Source organism: Apteryx mantelli, chromosome 8 (genome assembly GCF_036417845.1).
Source record: "Apteryx mantelli isolate bAptMan1 chromosome 8, bAptMan1.hap1, whole genome shotgun sequence".
NCBI lineage: Eukaryota > Metazoa > Chordata > Aves > Apterygiformes > Apterygidae > Apteryx > Apteryx mantelli.
The window spans coordinates 26085039-26101117 of NC_089985.1; the positions used below are offsets into that span (position 1 = coordinate 26085039).

The window sequence follows — 16079 nt, forward strand, 5'->3', positions numbered from 1 at the left end:
GGAAAGAAAATGGTCCGACCTTACCTTTTCTGCCATTATAGCTGTTATATCCGTCTGGATGCTTCAGTCCACTCTTACAGGATGCATTAGCGTAGCTGAAATAAGACAGACAGGTCAACTTCTGTGGGAGCATGAATGAAGCCTATTATTAGAGAAGGAAAATGCTGGATTAGCGTAAGCTCTGCATGCGGCGGCCGTCATTAGGAAATAACCGGGAGCAGCCGGCGGTTGCCAGTGCAAGGCCGGTTACTGAGCGCAAGTGATGTGGACGAACATGCATGAGGCAGCAATGTGCCCTTGTGGCCAAGAAGGCCAATGGTATCCTGGGGTGCATCAGGAAGAGTGTTGCCAGCAGGTCGAGGGAGGTGATCCTCCCCCTCTACTCAGCCCTGGTGAGGCCACATCTGGAGTACTGTGTCCAGTTCTGGGCTCCCCAGTACAAGAGGGATGTGGCACTACTGGAGCAAGTCCAGCCTAGGGCTACAACGATGATTAGGGGACTGGAGCATCTCTCTTATGAGGAAAGGCTGAGAGAGCTGGGCCTGTTTAGCCTGGAGAAGAGAAGGCTGAGAGGAGATCTTATCAATGTGTACAAGTATCTGAAGGGAGGGTGTCGAGAGGATGGAGCCAGACTCTTTTCAGTGGTGCCGAGTGACAGGACGCAAGGCAATGGGCACAAACTGAAACACAGACACTTCCATCTGAACATGAGGAAAAACTTTTTCACTGTGAGGGTGACAGAGCACTGGACCAGGTTGCCCAGAGAGGTTGTGGAGTCTCCTTCTCTGGAGATATTCAAAACGCGCCTGGATGCAATCCTGTGCAATGTGCTCTAGGTGACCCTGCTGAGCAGGGGGGTTGGACTAGATGATCTCCAGAGGTCCCTTCCAACCTCAGTGATTCTGTGATTCTGTGAACTGTTCCTGTAGCTGCCCGTGGCGACGGTCGTCGTTCCCCCGGGGCCGGGCCGGCTCTCGGTGCTGCTGGACAAGTGTCCTCCAGAGCCGTGGCTTCTCCTCAGGGCCCTTTCGTCCCGTGGCAATGGGGACGCGATAGCGGTGGTGGGGTCCTGTCAGTGGCCCCCACCGGACACACTAGGTAAGGCTGGTCTTCCCCCCGGCGATCCTCCTGGAGCCGGTGTCCAAGGGTGCCCGGAGAGCCGGCGGGAGAGGCGCCCCAGCAGCTCACCGCCGGGGTAGCGACTGCTCCTGGCGCCCCGGGGGGGCCAGGCTGGGAGCTGCTTTTCAGCAGTGCGCTGTTGGTTAATATGAAAATAAAGCTTCCAGATGCTCTTCTGAGAGGGAGATGGGCATGCTTTTCAGTGTTATAAATTACAAAATTTGGAGTCCTCTTGGCAAAATGGCATGTACAGAAAGGAGGCTCAGAAGGCCAGAGCAGGCGTGCCAGCACTTTGACAATTAACTAAAAAGAATATAAGCAAAATCCATTTAATGCAAAATAAACACTCCTGAAGGGATTTTTGGATCTTTGCATTTATTTTAGCTGATAAAACTAAGATTTGGTGGAGTGGGGAGGAATGAAATGAAAATTCAGACCAGACCAAATTTGACTGGGGCAGGGGGGAGGGGAACCTGAGAGGCCATTTGTTTGCAGGAAGCACTAATATTATTTACTACTATATTATAACTGTGAGCGCCCCTTTCAGGAAGTTATGAAAACACAAATACCCCTGTTGAGCTCTAATTATTTTTCACTACTTTAGTGTAGATTTTACTTTACAAAGAGCTCCCTACCTTAAAATAAGCAGAGTATTGTCCTTGCCAAAGATCTTTCAGCCTCTTTAGAATAGAGCATTTAGATTACTTAGGACAAAGTAAGTATCTTGAATGCTCTGTGTCAAGTCATGAACAAATGGCACAGAAACAGTAGTACAGTACAGAGTGAAACCCGACAACTCGGTGTTAAAGGAAAGGAATGTTACTGTATGGTTTGATTGTGATCAACTTATCTTCAAGTGGGTTTATTAGCAATTTAATGGAATATTGGTTATTCAGGAGCCATAATAGCCCCAGTTGAAATGTCCATTCTGTTCGTTTTTCCCATACCCTGTGGAATGAGCAGAATGTGACAGTCGAGCTTTCAACAGGCTTCATGAATTTTAAATACTTTTCAGCTGTGAAATGGGGCACATGGCTTGTGGTCAACAGTGGACAAGGAGCTGGCAGCCACTCTGGGTATTATGGGATATTGAGTGTCTCGGAGATAATGAATGCTTGGCTTATCCAGGTGCATTCTTGGCCCGCTGTGCGTGTCCAGGCAGAATGGAATATATTTCCCTATCCAGCATTTAACAATTGATCATTTTGTAATTGTAAGCAGAAAGTATTTAGAATGTTACTTTCTCAGCATGCTTGTATAAGACTTAAATTTCATGTCAGCATCTTTATCCAGCAAAATCTTCACTGTTTTTTTTGTAGCAATCCATTCATGCCACTTAAACTTTTCCACTAACCTGATATTATGCTTAGTAGAACTTAGTGAGCCTTTTTTCTAGTGACTTTAGATCTTCGTGTTTTTAAGCACTGTGGGTTTTTTTTTTCCTGCTAATAATTTATACCTGATTGAAATTATTTCCACTTGCAGTGGGTTGAAATTTCAGCCTAACCTTTTATACTAAACAAGCTGATTGCTGGCTCCTGTTTTGTGGGAAATAGTGTCATTTCATTTTAAAGGCTACGAATTTTTAGAAAAAAAGGGAAATTGAGACAAAGTGTACTGCTAGTGAGCTACATGGAATTGGTCTGATGCGCTTCAGTTCTGCTTAGTTCTTAAAACACAGCATTCTTCTAAGGGGATCCAGTTAAAGTGTGTTTTAGTTGCATGTACAAATGTAACTACATTACAATTGTTACAGATTAATGGAATAACAACAGTCGAGGGTGAGAGATGTTCCACAGAGTGTTTCATGTGTTGTCAATGTAATAATTTGCTGAAGGATTTTCGGTCATTTCACCTATGTTTTACATCTACATAAATCTATTTATAAAAATATTATGGGTAAAACTCTTAGCATGTCCCAAATGTAGGTTTTTCGATGAAATTTTGAAATCATATATCACTCATGATAGAATATCCAGGGTTTTTTTGGTGGTGGTGGTGGGTTTTTTTTGCTATCAGTTCATCCTGCTGCAGTTTCTCCACCACAAGGTGAGCATGAGGTTAGATGATGCCTGCTGCATTGGTGAAGGGTAGTGTGCACGTTTGTGCACACCAGCACCTCATTTAACAAGTGCTTGGTTACTGCATAGCAGGGGATTGCTGGGAAAGGCTTGGGAAAGCTGGAAGAGGAGGTTGCCCTGGAGTTCCTGAGACCTACCATGCTGGAGCTCTTCTCTTGTGCAGTTTTAGTAGCTTTCTGTAGCCCTGCTGTACTTACCTGTGATCTCAGATCGCCTTCTAAGCACGATGGTCATTCAGCGATAAGTACATCAGCTCTAGATACATAGTGGCTATTTCTGCAACTATTTTGCTGCAACCTGAAAGTGTTGGTGTGGGCTCTGTATATTGCGAACAACTAACAAGTCACTTTCTGCTCAAGTCCCCTTCCCTGCTCAGCATGAGGACACAGCTTGGGAGTACCTACATGTCCCTTTTTGGCCATCCCATGGCCTTGTTTGCATGATGAGAAGTGTTTGGGGTGAGCTGTGCTGCTTGCTGTTGGGACCACATGTCTGGCTGAGCAAGGTGGAAGGAGCACTATGCTTGTCAGCCAGAGCGAGGTGGTGTGGGAAATGAAAGTGTGGGCTGTTGCCATGCTGCAGGCAGGCCGTGGATGACAGTGCTGGTGCGTGCCATGTGCTGGTGTGTACTCCGGCACACCAAGCAGGGAGCAGTGACTCTGGCTGATGCTACAGCACAACACCCTGCTGTCTGGGTGGGGACCTGGCCCCGGACCTTCCGCTGGCAGGGGTAGGAGGTACTAAAACTTCTGGAAAAGGGTTTTTTGGACGTTCTGACTTAACGTTGGGTTTTCCATGCATAGTGATGCGTGAACAATCTACTTTGAATTGCAGAGTATCAATATACTCTGCTCAAACTAGTTTGATCAAATCATTCTCTGGTCACCTAGAACTGAACAGTCTGTGATTTGTACAGACTCCTCAGGAGCAGGGTATCTACCCATATCATTCAGAAATATGCTACCACACAACTAGCGGTTCTCGGGGCCAGCTATTTGCCTTCTGTCACCTTCCTGAAAGAGTACAGGGTCTGGACACAAAGGTCCTGAAGGAATGGAAAGGGGAATCACTTGCCAAAGCCACCGTGGTCCTTTCTGCTTGCAGGAGCAGGGTGGTAATGGGAGGTACAGGGTGTTCTTACCAGGCTGTGCTGGAGGCTGTTTGCTGGGAGAGAGCTGACATTACTGGACTTTGCACATAATGTACACACATTTTTGCAGTGTGATCTGCATCAAAGACATGGTTCCAGCACGTAACTCAGGGTCTTGTTCTTCCACCACTTCCTGACTGACCTCTTATGAACCAGGGCCTTTTCCGGTATCAACAGAGAGGGACCAAAACTGGAAGCAGAGTATGAAATGCTGCCACAACCCACATCCCACTGATTTCTGAAATCATTATACAGTAGGGTGTGTATCTGACCTACTTAAAGCAAGAAAACAACCGGTAGGTGGGTTTTTCCTTTTCAAAAACTTGAACTATTACAGTACTTCTTTATTTCCTTCGAAGCATCTGCAAGCCTGGAATGGAAATGCTTATCATCAAGAGGAGACAGACCTTCCTCATCTCCAAGGCAAGCAGATTCAAACAAACTAGAATCTGGATCATGACCAACACTGGTATCTAGTTTTGCAAAACTGAAGTCTACCCTTCCTGGCCCTGGATTTGTCCATCCCTATTTATAGATTTCACTCAGAGCCTTGCTGAAAAATATATTATGTATTGACAGTGACACTTGGTGAGCTAAGAACTGATGGCTCCAGAAATAGTCACCTCCGAGATATCGTAGTCTAATTTTTGCATATATTAAGTCTGACATTTGCTTTGCACAGCTCTAAATGATTGTTTAAACTACAATGGATTGGAGACTGAAACCCAATAATTGTGATTTACCACACTGAAGAAATTGGTGGATGTAAAATTTCAGGAGACAATGCAGTAGTGTTTCTTAGACTGAGAGTGCTTTTTGTTAGGGCTACGATCTCCGGAGAACCAAGCTGTTAGCACTTAAAGCTGAACTCTGCTGTCCTGGGAACCTAATTTCATCTCTGGCACATAGAATGATCTGCTGCTCTCCAAGTCTATCTGAAACAGCAGCCTGCAGACATTTGCCCTCTTTCACCAAGAGCTCTGAGGCTCCGAGATGAGGACGGCCAGCTAATTGCAGTCATTGAGGAGCACTTGATTTGGTAGCATCCATAACTTCTGCTGAGACCCAGCTGAGCCCTTACCACAGAATGGCACTTCTGAGCCTCAGTGGGGCATTGCTTACAGCCCAGCCACACGGCCCAGGCATTAGCATCCCAGAAAAAAAGCTTCTCTTCTAAGGGTGGATCCATAGTTAACAGCAGAGCTTTCAGTGCTAGGTTCAGGCCCATTTTACAAAATCATTTCCCTGTTTTTGCTGTCTTTTGAAAAGATCATTTTCTTCTTCCTGTCTTAACAAAAATCTCATGATATGGTTAGTGCACAGAATGCCAGTAAATAATTAAGCAAACAGCCTCCGTTTTGAGTCCATCAAATACTAATATAGAGAAGGAAAAATCCCTGCACATCAGTTACAGTAACTGATGAAACGCATCAGTCTGGAGGGTAATGAGCTCCATTTTTAAAGCGCAAGGAAATTAGATTCTTATAAATGTCAAACACAGTTATTGTCCTCTTTCCTTGAAACAGAACTGAGCTGGCTGAAGTCCGTTGTTTCTCAATCGGCTTTGTTATGGTTTAGATACATTCCAGCTCACACCAGGAATGTGCTTATTAGAGAGGAAAAAAAAATCACTGCACAAAGCATACAAGCTTTAACACTCAACTAATGTACTAATGGGTACTTTTACAATAAAACCTAATATCATATTACAAACTGGAAGCTGTTCTTAGATAATATGATACAGAAATCTTAAATGATACAGATGAGTGTTTTCTTTGTATGCAGTTTTGACTACCTGGGGCTATATTTTTCAAATAAAAGACAGAAAATGAGGGAAGGTAACTTTTTCTCTTGAGTACTGTGGAAAAAAGTAAGCAGTAAGTCTTATAGTGAGTATGCTTGTAGTCAGTTCATCTCCAAATACTTTATGTGTTTTACTGTTGCCTTCTAGGCAAGCTTGGCTACCTGCAGAATTTTGTCCATCCAGCTTTTTTTCAGTTCTCTCCTGGAGAGAAACAAGAGGTGATGATTTGTCATAAAGTAAAGTTAACTCTGTATCTTATTCTTTCATTCATTATTAAATCTCACCAGTATGCACTAAGACACCACACTTGAGATAAACTGGTATCAGTTGTTCAGGGAGAATAAAATGTGAGGAGGGTAGGGGGCTCTGTAAAATCAAATCCATTCACTGCATCCCTACTTTTAACTTCTTATTTGAGGATAACGATCACCTGTCTTTCATTAGACATTGCTTCTTGTTTTCTCTCTTAGGAAGCTGCTCCACAATCCCTCCTGATTTGGGAATGCTTTCAAGGCACAAGGTTGGAGTCAGCCTCTCACTTCCCTTTTGCAATAACAAGATACAGACAAGTGCAGACTTTACCACTTATTAACCCTATCTTTGAATGGTGCAATACATTTCTCAAGATGGTCATGCACCTCTGGCGTCAATACACTTATTTTGGACATGCTACTTTGGAGAATCTACTCATGACTGTAATGTCACTTTAAAGACGTTGTGGCAGTGGTAATGAGAGTCTGAGCTAAGCGCTGTGCAGGAAACTCAGCTGTATGCAAAAGCAGATGGGCTGTTCATTTTTGGCTGAAAGAATCCTATATTTACAAATCCTCCTTTCCTGAACTTCTTTTTAATAATGTCACATCTTCCCTCTCTGTTTCAATTTGCTCCATTTCTCGTTTGTGATTTTACTGAATGAAATTCCTGGTGTTGTCCATAGAAAAAACAGTAACTTGAGAGGGTTTTTTTATATTGCACAAGCAATGGCTATTGAAAGATATGCCTAGCATATGTCACCAGAAGTGTGAACAGCACTTTCCAATTAGAACTTTAGGACTTTCTACTGGTCACTTAAAAACCCCGCAAAACATTGAGCCATAGACTTGAATCCGTTAACAACCCTGATGGAGAAAAGATCCAGCTATTTATATGGAAGGTTTTATTTATTTCATTTTGATTTCATAGTTAAAATACACTCATCTGTCAGGGAAAAACATCTTGAGCGTCTTATAAATATCCTCAAAGCCTGGAACAATCATGAAGCAAATTAAGCAAGCTAGCTTTCTGTGATTTTGGACAACTTTTAGTTCCAGTAACTTTTCTTAATGTCTGCACTACAGCTGCGTCAACCCCTGTAAATTAATTAAAGAAACCAATTCACAGCGTCTCTGACATAGCCTGGTGGTTAAATTGTAATCAGCATCTGGTAATTAAAACATACATGTGGTTCAAATAAATTCAAAGTCAGTCTTTACCTTCCAGTATTCTCATTAGCTAGGAGCTTTATTTAATTGCTGCTCTAGTGCAAATGTTATTAATAGGCCATCGTGGCCCAGGGATTTGAAGTATTACTGCTTCCCTGCCTCTCCCTGGGAAGTTGTATGGTGTCTTTACCCCCAGCTCAAAGTACCCTGCCGGAGGGATACCGTCTGAATTTATTGTCTGAGCTGAGTCAGCGCATCTTCCAGGTCTCTTGCCTGTATGCTCTTCCTGGTCAACATTAATCACTGCTGATGCGACTATGTTGACTGCATTTGAATTGCTTCTGAGAGATGCGTAAGCATTTTGCACCTTTGTAATGCTCAGACTTTTTTACCCAAGGCTTCCCACTGCCCAGAGGGAGCCCACGTGCAACTTGGTGACCAGTTCCTGCATCCTCTGCTCCCAGGCATGTCTTCTCCCAGGCAGATCCACCTTCAGCTTTGGTGCGACTTCAACTTCCTTCATGTATCCTAAATGCATACGGTTCCTCCTTTCCCCTGAATAACCTGCCGCCTTCTGGCAGTGAACCTGTCTGGGGGAAGTGGGCAGCCCCGGCGGGGCAGTGGAAAGGGGATGCTCTGTGGGGGGACCCCCCAAGTCACTGACTCTTGGCTTTCTCCAGAAGCCAGAACGGCTCCTGCTCCGTTCAGCAAAGCATCTCTTTGAAGGAGCTTTCTCTTCTTAGTATTCTGGGTTGGAAGCTATTGGGGACAGGGGATTAACTAGAGTTGTGTGACCACAGAACAGGCTGGGTGATTCTTTTTTCTTTTTCCTGAGCTTTGGCAATCTGCCTTAAATAATCCCAGCTGATGGGAATGTTTATTTACTCCCATGCCTGTGGCTGGAGTGTGCGTGTTCTAGTGCCAGGGTATCCTTATGCCCAGTCATGAGTTTGCTGGTCTGCTTCACTCTGGCACAAATATCAAGTCTATGTGCTCTTGGATTGGGAGCCTTCTTGCATAACACCACAACTGTATTTTTCCATGTAAAGCAATTTTCTCTTCTTTGGGGTCTCACGGCTCTTAGGCACATAGTGCCAGCATAGTAAAAACTGCCAGGCTTCACAGACAAAAGAAGTCATTCCTGTATCAGAGGGTTCATGGATGTTACGAAATGTTGCTGTGCTTGTACAAGTTAGTTTTCAAATATTAAGCCAGCTGTTTCTCATTTATTTTTAAAATACCACACGGATCCAGTTTTCCTTTTAAACTTAATTTTAAAGATCACTGGAGATAGAGCAACAAGAGTAGAAAGAAAGATTAAGCCTTACTAGTAAGGTTTAAGCACAGCTGAATGGAAACATAAATAGTGTTTCAGCCTGGAGACCCTTGAGTGTAAAGTTTCAGCCTGAAATCATTTTAGCATCAAGAGAAAGACAAAGGATCAAAGAGAAATGTTAGTAATTGTAATGGGTGTGCTGCAGGCACACTCCAGTCTGAGTGTCCAAGCCCTAGAGGGGGAACGGCTAGGGGATGCGGGGGGATTTCCTACATGGAGGACCTAGTCCCTTGGTCTTGGATAGCTCGTGAGTACAGTTCCCTGTTGCTGCATAACCCATCAGCATTGTCCAGGTGGCACAAAGACCTGCCTTCTTCCCATTAAACTTTGAATTGAGGCACCTAGTTTAGCAATGTGGTTGGCCTAGGCTTTTTTGTAAAGTTGTTAGAGTGTGAGAACGGGACAGAGAGAAAGAGGCACCTCCAGAGAGCAAATCAGATCTTAGATAAGATGATGCACCCAGCTTATCTATCCCCATCAGCTGTCCTGGCAGTCCACAGGGATGGCCTCCTCTCAACTCTAGGGCTTTGGCTCCAGAGGTACATGGGACGACTCAAACTCCACAGAGCCTCGTCATGGGAATGACTGGGGAACATGGGTGTAGTTGGATCGTGTCTGCCCCCCAGCTTACTCCCTGGAGACAGAACAGCTCTGAAAAGACTATGACAACAAAAGTGTATGCTGCTAGTGCCCTGAGACTGCTGCAGCTCATGGGAAGGATGTGTCACCATCAGCTCTCCTTTCTGTGCTCTGCCACGTATAGCTTGGCAGAGCCTGAGACCCAGGGCCAGCAGAGTCACTGCTGTTGTCATGCGGTGCTGGGAGACAGGATCCTGTCACCCATATCAGCTTCCTGTGGTTCTTGTAGAAATGCTCAAAGTATCATGTTAAATAGATAAAGAACCTGTGGGACATGCAAAGATTAGAGCTAACGGACTTTCGTTGTGTCATCTGCATTTGTTATTACTTGCGAGGTAGCTCTAGTTAAACACAGCAGTGAGGTTTCAGTGAACGCAAAGATGCTCCTGTGTGCGATCAGACGTCTCACGTTCCTGTGGATGAGGTTTTATTTGTATTGACATCCTGCGAGTTGTAGTCATTAGCTTCTGTGAGTGATTTGTTGCATGCAGACGCTCCTTTTGGATAACCAGATACCAGGATTGCAAGGATGGCTGATGACATGATGCTCTGTAGAGACAGCTTCAGCACTACACGTCCTTAACAACCTCTGACTGGGAAAGAAGGAACATAACGAAGTAGAATTCCCCGGCTCTGCTATAGACTCTGCTATAAACCTTTTAGCAGGAAAGGGATCAGGGCAGCCCCAGGCTGTTGCCGTAAGGTCTAGCCTGCCCCTGGCTGCCTGCCGTGTGCAGGGCTCTGCGCAGGGAGCGGCCAAGTGCCCAGCCTTAGAAACACAGGCGCGAGGGAGCTCTTGCGATTCCGTACCATGGTAGTGCAAAAACACATCGAAAACTAGTGTTCAGTACAGCTGAAAATTTATAAAGAAAATGAACATTTACTGATTTGAAGTTTTTTCCCTTATTACAGGGAGGCCCAGGGTAGAGCCTCTGCCTCTGGGGTCGGTAGAGCCATGTCTCGCATCTGAGCAGTAAAGAAGGAGAAAGTGTCACTTCTCTGTCATTGCTTTTTCCTGCTCAAAGCTAACGAACAGGCTTTTGCAAGAGCTAGTATTACTGTGCAGAGGGACTAGAATTAGCAGGCAGCTGGCACCCCTCTGTGTCCTCTGGATGCGCCGTGCTAAAGGCAAGAACCAGACCGCTGCTAATTTACACCCCCATCCCCTCCAGACCACAGAGGGCTCTGGAGAGAGTCTGGGCACTGTGATGTGCAGGGATGCAAAATACCCTGCCATCCATCTTGCTAAAGGTGTGTTTATTGACTGACATTTTTATTAAAGATTTCCATTTCAGTTAGGCTTTTTTGTAAGTTTTTCAAATGTACAGACCGAGTAATAGTCTCAGCAACTTTCTTTTAAATAGGTCGAAGCCATGAAGAGAGTACTAGAAGGTCTTAACCTCAATATGATAGAGATGGTAGATGAAAATGCAACCTTGGATGGTGGAGACGTCCTGTTTACAGGTAAATAGTAGTGAATTTGCCGTTTATGTATTCCAATTGCCTAGAAACCGCATGTTATCTGTTGACTGCTTAATAAAATGTCATTCATGTAGTTTGTTAAATCAATTGTTTACTGAATGTCATGTAGGTAGCTGACAGATGAATTTTCAATGCAACACTCAATATCCTGACTAATGCCTGAGTAAATGAACTAGCAATACATACAGTACAAAGAACAGTACTGTGCATACACATTTTATTTTAGCTTGTAAATTGCCAATAAGAAAAATGCCGTCAGTAGTCAACTGACTGCAGTTGTTTCATATTTCTTATTACAAGTAGCTACGTTCACACAGACTCATTTTCAGGAATTGTAAAAGCTTGATCCAGACAATTGTCACTGGTTCAATGAATCACATACAAAAAAAATGCATTTTTAGTTTATGGAGAAAGTGGTGGAGTTGCCTGCCAGATGTCATGCGCTAGACAACTTACATGCATGGCTGACTTCAAAGGTGAAGATACTGACTGTGTTTTTTATGTCATTAAACCCATTAGGCATTTTCTCACATTGACTGTGTATACATTTGCTCCCGCCTGTGCTGAATGAGCCTGTTTGTTTTGATCAGCATCACAGTAGACAGGCTGCTTGCCTTAATTCACAAAGGGGGAAGAAGGGTCTCAAAAGAGGCAGACTGAAAAAGAAGGCTTTTCTAGCATGGTGCAGATCCAGCATTGATTCCCTCTGAAGCTTGAGGATGCCCGTGTCTGTATAGCTGCCTTCGAGAGCAGAGGAAGCCACAGAGGGAGGGGGAAATGGTCAGTCAGTACCGTACTAATCCAGCCCAGCTGTTCACTTTCCTCACTCAATGACCATTGCAGAGCTTTAGAAGAGGAAGCTATTTATGCTTCTAATGAAATGCTTCTTCTGGAAAAAGATAATCACTTTAAATTATCAGCATGCAATTACAGGTTGCATAATTTTAAGATAATTTTCAGTTTTATTACTCAATTTGAGAAAAGAAAGAAAGAAAATTATAAAGGACTGTTTCAAAATGTCTCTGAAACTGTCCTGTTTTTAAAATGTGTATGTTCTGGTGAAGGTGCTGCTGATGTGATCTTTTGGACAGCTTAAAAAAAAAAAGAGGCTGTAATTGTTCTGCCCTCCATTGTTATTTTTTCATTTCAGGCAGAGAATTTTTTGTGGGTCTGTCTAGGCGGACAAATCAACGTGGAGCAGAAATTCTGGCTGACACATTTAAGGTTTGTAGATTCATTCACGTCACAGGAAATATAAGTTATGATCCACTGAACCAATTTGAAAATTATACTGGCCAAGATGTTTGGTAACAAAAGCCTGAAATCATACTCTTAAGTGATTTATTTGGGACTTATATAAAAGAAAAATAGCCCAACTTACTGAAAAGGTTTGAACGTCCTTTAACTGACAGAGGTTAAAGTTGGATCTGAAATGTGAGGTCGTTGCGTAAGAGTAACTTGGATAGTGGGAGGCTATGGTCATCTGAGAGCATATCAGCATTCATGTTTTAGATCTGGTAAGCTTAATGATATATAGCAACGTGTTCTTATTGCTGGTCCCTGGAGAGTTTTTATGTACATAGTGTTTAATTACACATTTTAATGTATTTCTTTACAGTTGCAACAATAGTAATATTTGAAACATGTTCTGGATTTTACTCCAGTGCACAAGACAAGACAAGCTGGTCCAGAGGGGTATGTCATACTTAAACAGTTGACACTGTGCCCTGGGATATGTTGCTGTTGTTAATTTGCAGAGAGTAAAATTAATTATGGAATGTCTCAATATAATTATGGAACTAGGACAATTTAAAAATATTTATAGGAGCTGTTGTTTGCTCTCATACAGGATTATGCTGTCTCCACAGTCCCCGTTCACGATTCTTTGCATCTAAAGAGTTTTTGCAGCATGGCTGGACCAAACCTGATTGCTATCGGATCAAGTGAAGCTGCACAGAAAGCCCTCAAGGTAAAGTGCATAAGAAAATCTCCTAAACAACCAATGTTGTTTTTATCTCTGCTCAAGGATGCTGGAATTTTAAAATAGATATGTATCAATGAAAGAGGAAATCATTACATCTCAGGGATTCCTGTATGTGAAACCATAAAGAATGTTAATACCTGGCAAGAGAACAGTGATGTTCATTTGGTTTTAGCTACCTACAGTAATTTATAAAATGGATTATACAGGTTACTGCTTAGAGTTTTGATGACCAAATGGTGATAATCTGGTGAAAGGAGAGATGGAGGAGACAGTAGGTCAGAGCAGTAGGAGATGGTCACCTCAGACATTGCCATGAGTGAACAGGAGAGGAGACATGATGGCTTTTGAAAATGCTGGAGGAAAAGTAAAAGGTTCAGCACAAAGGTGAAGGGAGAGGGATCTGATCCCTGCTGCAAAGATGACCTGTATCTGCGTTTTACAGTATAGACTTTATGGACAAAAACAGGAAATAATTCTGGCAGCAGGGACTAGAGTCCAGGACACCCCTTCCCTCCATCCTTCATCACGTGGCTGCAAAGTCAAGTTCCTTTCTGTTTGCTCTTTTTCTCTCTGGTCCCATGCATTTCCCATAACAGCATGGCTTCAAAAGAGAGGAGGGAGAACTGTCTTATCTGAGCCTTGCTGTTAATGTGAGTCTCCAAACATTCTCCTTTAGAGTGGGAGCCTTGGGTTTGGCCCAGGGACTAAGAGGCCTCTTGAATCCAGTCCTGCGCTGTGTCGGCTGACTTTCTAACCCATAAACTATTGTGCAGCAGGTAGCCACTATACTACCGCCATAAAGGGAAATGTTTATTGCTGCTGTGGTTTGCACTTGGCTCAGTGGCCTTCCTGTGTGCTGGGTGTGTTCAGAGTAAACCTACCAAATTAAGTTCTGCTGAGGTTTAGGCACCGAGGCACCTGAGGCCATGAATCTCCTTACAGCCATGGGTAATGAGACAGCTCACCCCAGAGACTGGCATCTCTGCATGTGCACAGCTGCAGGCACTGATGCGTTGTACCAGAAGGTTTGGCTGAGGCACCAAAACAGCAAAGTGCCATTGAGATTTTTCCTGAATTGAATCTTGAGGAAATTTGTCCTTCTGACAAATCAGGACCTACCATCCTACACTCTTTGTTTTGAGACACAGGTAAGCCAGACTATGTCTGAAAGTGTTACAGCTAAATGTCTTAGGCATTTCTATCAGGGCTTGCCTTCAAAGGTTAAACCAAAGTTTACTTGTTCAGTGATGGCAGCAAGTTGCAAATTTTCAGATTATACTGGTTCTTTCGCAAGTAAATAAAACAATAAATGCAGGCTTTGCTCTTTGGTACTACAGAACCCTCTCTGATAGGACATGATCACTAATGCGTGGAGGAATCCAGCTGTGTGTACCTTACAGTGAATGGGGAGGAGTAGAGATAGCTCTGTTTAAGAAAGCTATCTTAAATCCACTTAGTTAAATGCAGCTTAGACAACCTGACTTGTGTCTCTTGCTCTGATTGTAAAGCATAATTTATTTTGAAGAAGAGTACTGCTATTTGTGCCCAAGGGTACTGATCAGAATCAGGGGGCTGTTGGGCCATGCAGAACCACTACAACAGAAATAATATAACTCTGAAATCAGCGTTACATGGCCCAAAAGGGCTTTGGAACCTATCCTGCATATCTCATACACCTCTTTAGCTTCAGTAAGCTACTGCCATTTATTAATTAAACACATCCTTAAATGTTTGCAAGATAGAGTCCTGGGAGACTTTTCATGCTTATTGCCATGCTGCTGTATTTCATAACATGTTTGCTTTTCAGGCCTTACACATTTTCTGCATGGACATATTCCTAGAACTTCACACTTCCCAACAGCATAGTTTTTATGCTTTTTTTTATTACAGAACTGGGCAGAGATTTTTTTTTTCTTTTTTGTCTTGTAACAATTCAAGATTTAAGATCTTGTCAGTCCACAGCTAAGATAAAATCAGCATTTCAAATGTGCTCAGGATCTCCCCTGCTGGACACCGGCTGAATCAGAGAGCAAAGGGAAGCGGCTGTTGGAGAGGTGCAGCCTGGCTGCAGTGCAGGGCCAGGGCAGCACCTGCTGAGCCCCGGGCGAGCTTGGGGAGCTCGGGAGCGATGAGGTGCTCCCTTGGCCTCGCTTTAAGGTGCTCCTTTGGCTAAACAAGCCGCAGAATTTACTCTTGTCTTAGAAATCACTGCATGAAGCTCTCAGAGTACACTCCTAGCCGCAGCTCCCCTGTGTTCACCCCCGGGAAATTCATTGCAAACGGGTTTAGTTGAAAAGGTCTGATGTTCCTGATGTTGTAAGATTGATTTAGTCTGGGATGGCGAGTGCCGTGTGTCCTTCCCTATGAAATATGCACTCTCCCAAATAGTCAGGCTCAAACTGGAAATGCATTGTGAGCAGCAGCCTGATAACGTTCGCAAATATCCAGACAACCCTACACTTGTATACAGTGTTTATAAACATGAGCAAAATTCAAGTACAATACTGCTTGCTCAGAGCTGCAATTTGAACTTGAGCCAGTGCTAATCTGAGAACTCCCCTGTATGATTAAGGCCTTTTGCACAGCTCGGCTAATCATGTTGCAGTGCATCAATTTAGCTATTGTAGCCAAAATTATTTTTTGGGTAAGATGATTAACAGATGTTGGTAACTTGCTGTCAAGTAAATACCAGCATTAATGAAGGTACAGTGAGAAGCAGATGCATCTTGAACAGAAAATCACAATTAACAAGGTAATCTAGCATTGTTTATTGGTGGATAGTTTTTAAAAAAAGAAAACAGCTGTGTCAGTTTTCAGTAGATTTCGGTGTATTTCTCTGCATCAGAGGTTTAGCAGTACCTGCTAAATTTATGTTTGTGTAGCAGTCATACACGTATTGCTTACACGCTACAAGTTGAGGTTAGAAACTTTTAAGCCCTTAGAGCTGTGGTTCCGAGGCCAAAGCACGTGCCCACTCTCCCGCTCTGGCTCACTGGAAACCAAGAGGTTAAATCAGGCAATCACATAAAAGGGGGAGCAAAATACAAGGCTACCACGAGTGTA

The 16079-nt window shown here is 43.5% G+C and overlaps 1 protein-coding gene across 1 annotated transcript in view; it reads left to right on the forward strand.

The window, feature by feature from the left end:
* Positions 1 to 16079, forward strand: part of DDAH1 (dimethylarginine dimethylaminohydrolase 1) — a 62150-nt gene that overhangs the window by 36498 nt on the left and 9573 nt on the right. The window contains exons 2-4 of the mRNA XM_067300458.1: positions 10915 to 11014; positions 12183 to 12256; positions 12882 to 13001. Coding sequence (XP_067156559.1) covers positions 10915 to 11014; positions 12183 to 12256; positions 12882 to 13001 — 294 coding nt within the window. The remainder of the gene's footprint in view (positions 1 to 10914; positions 11015 to 12182; positions 12257 to 12881; positions 13002 to 16079) is intronic.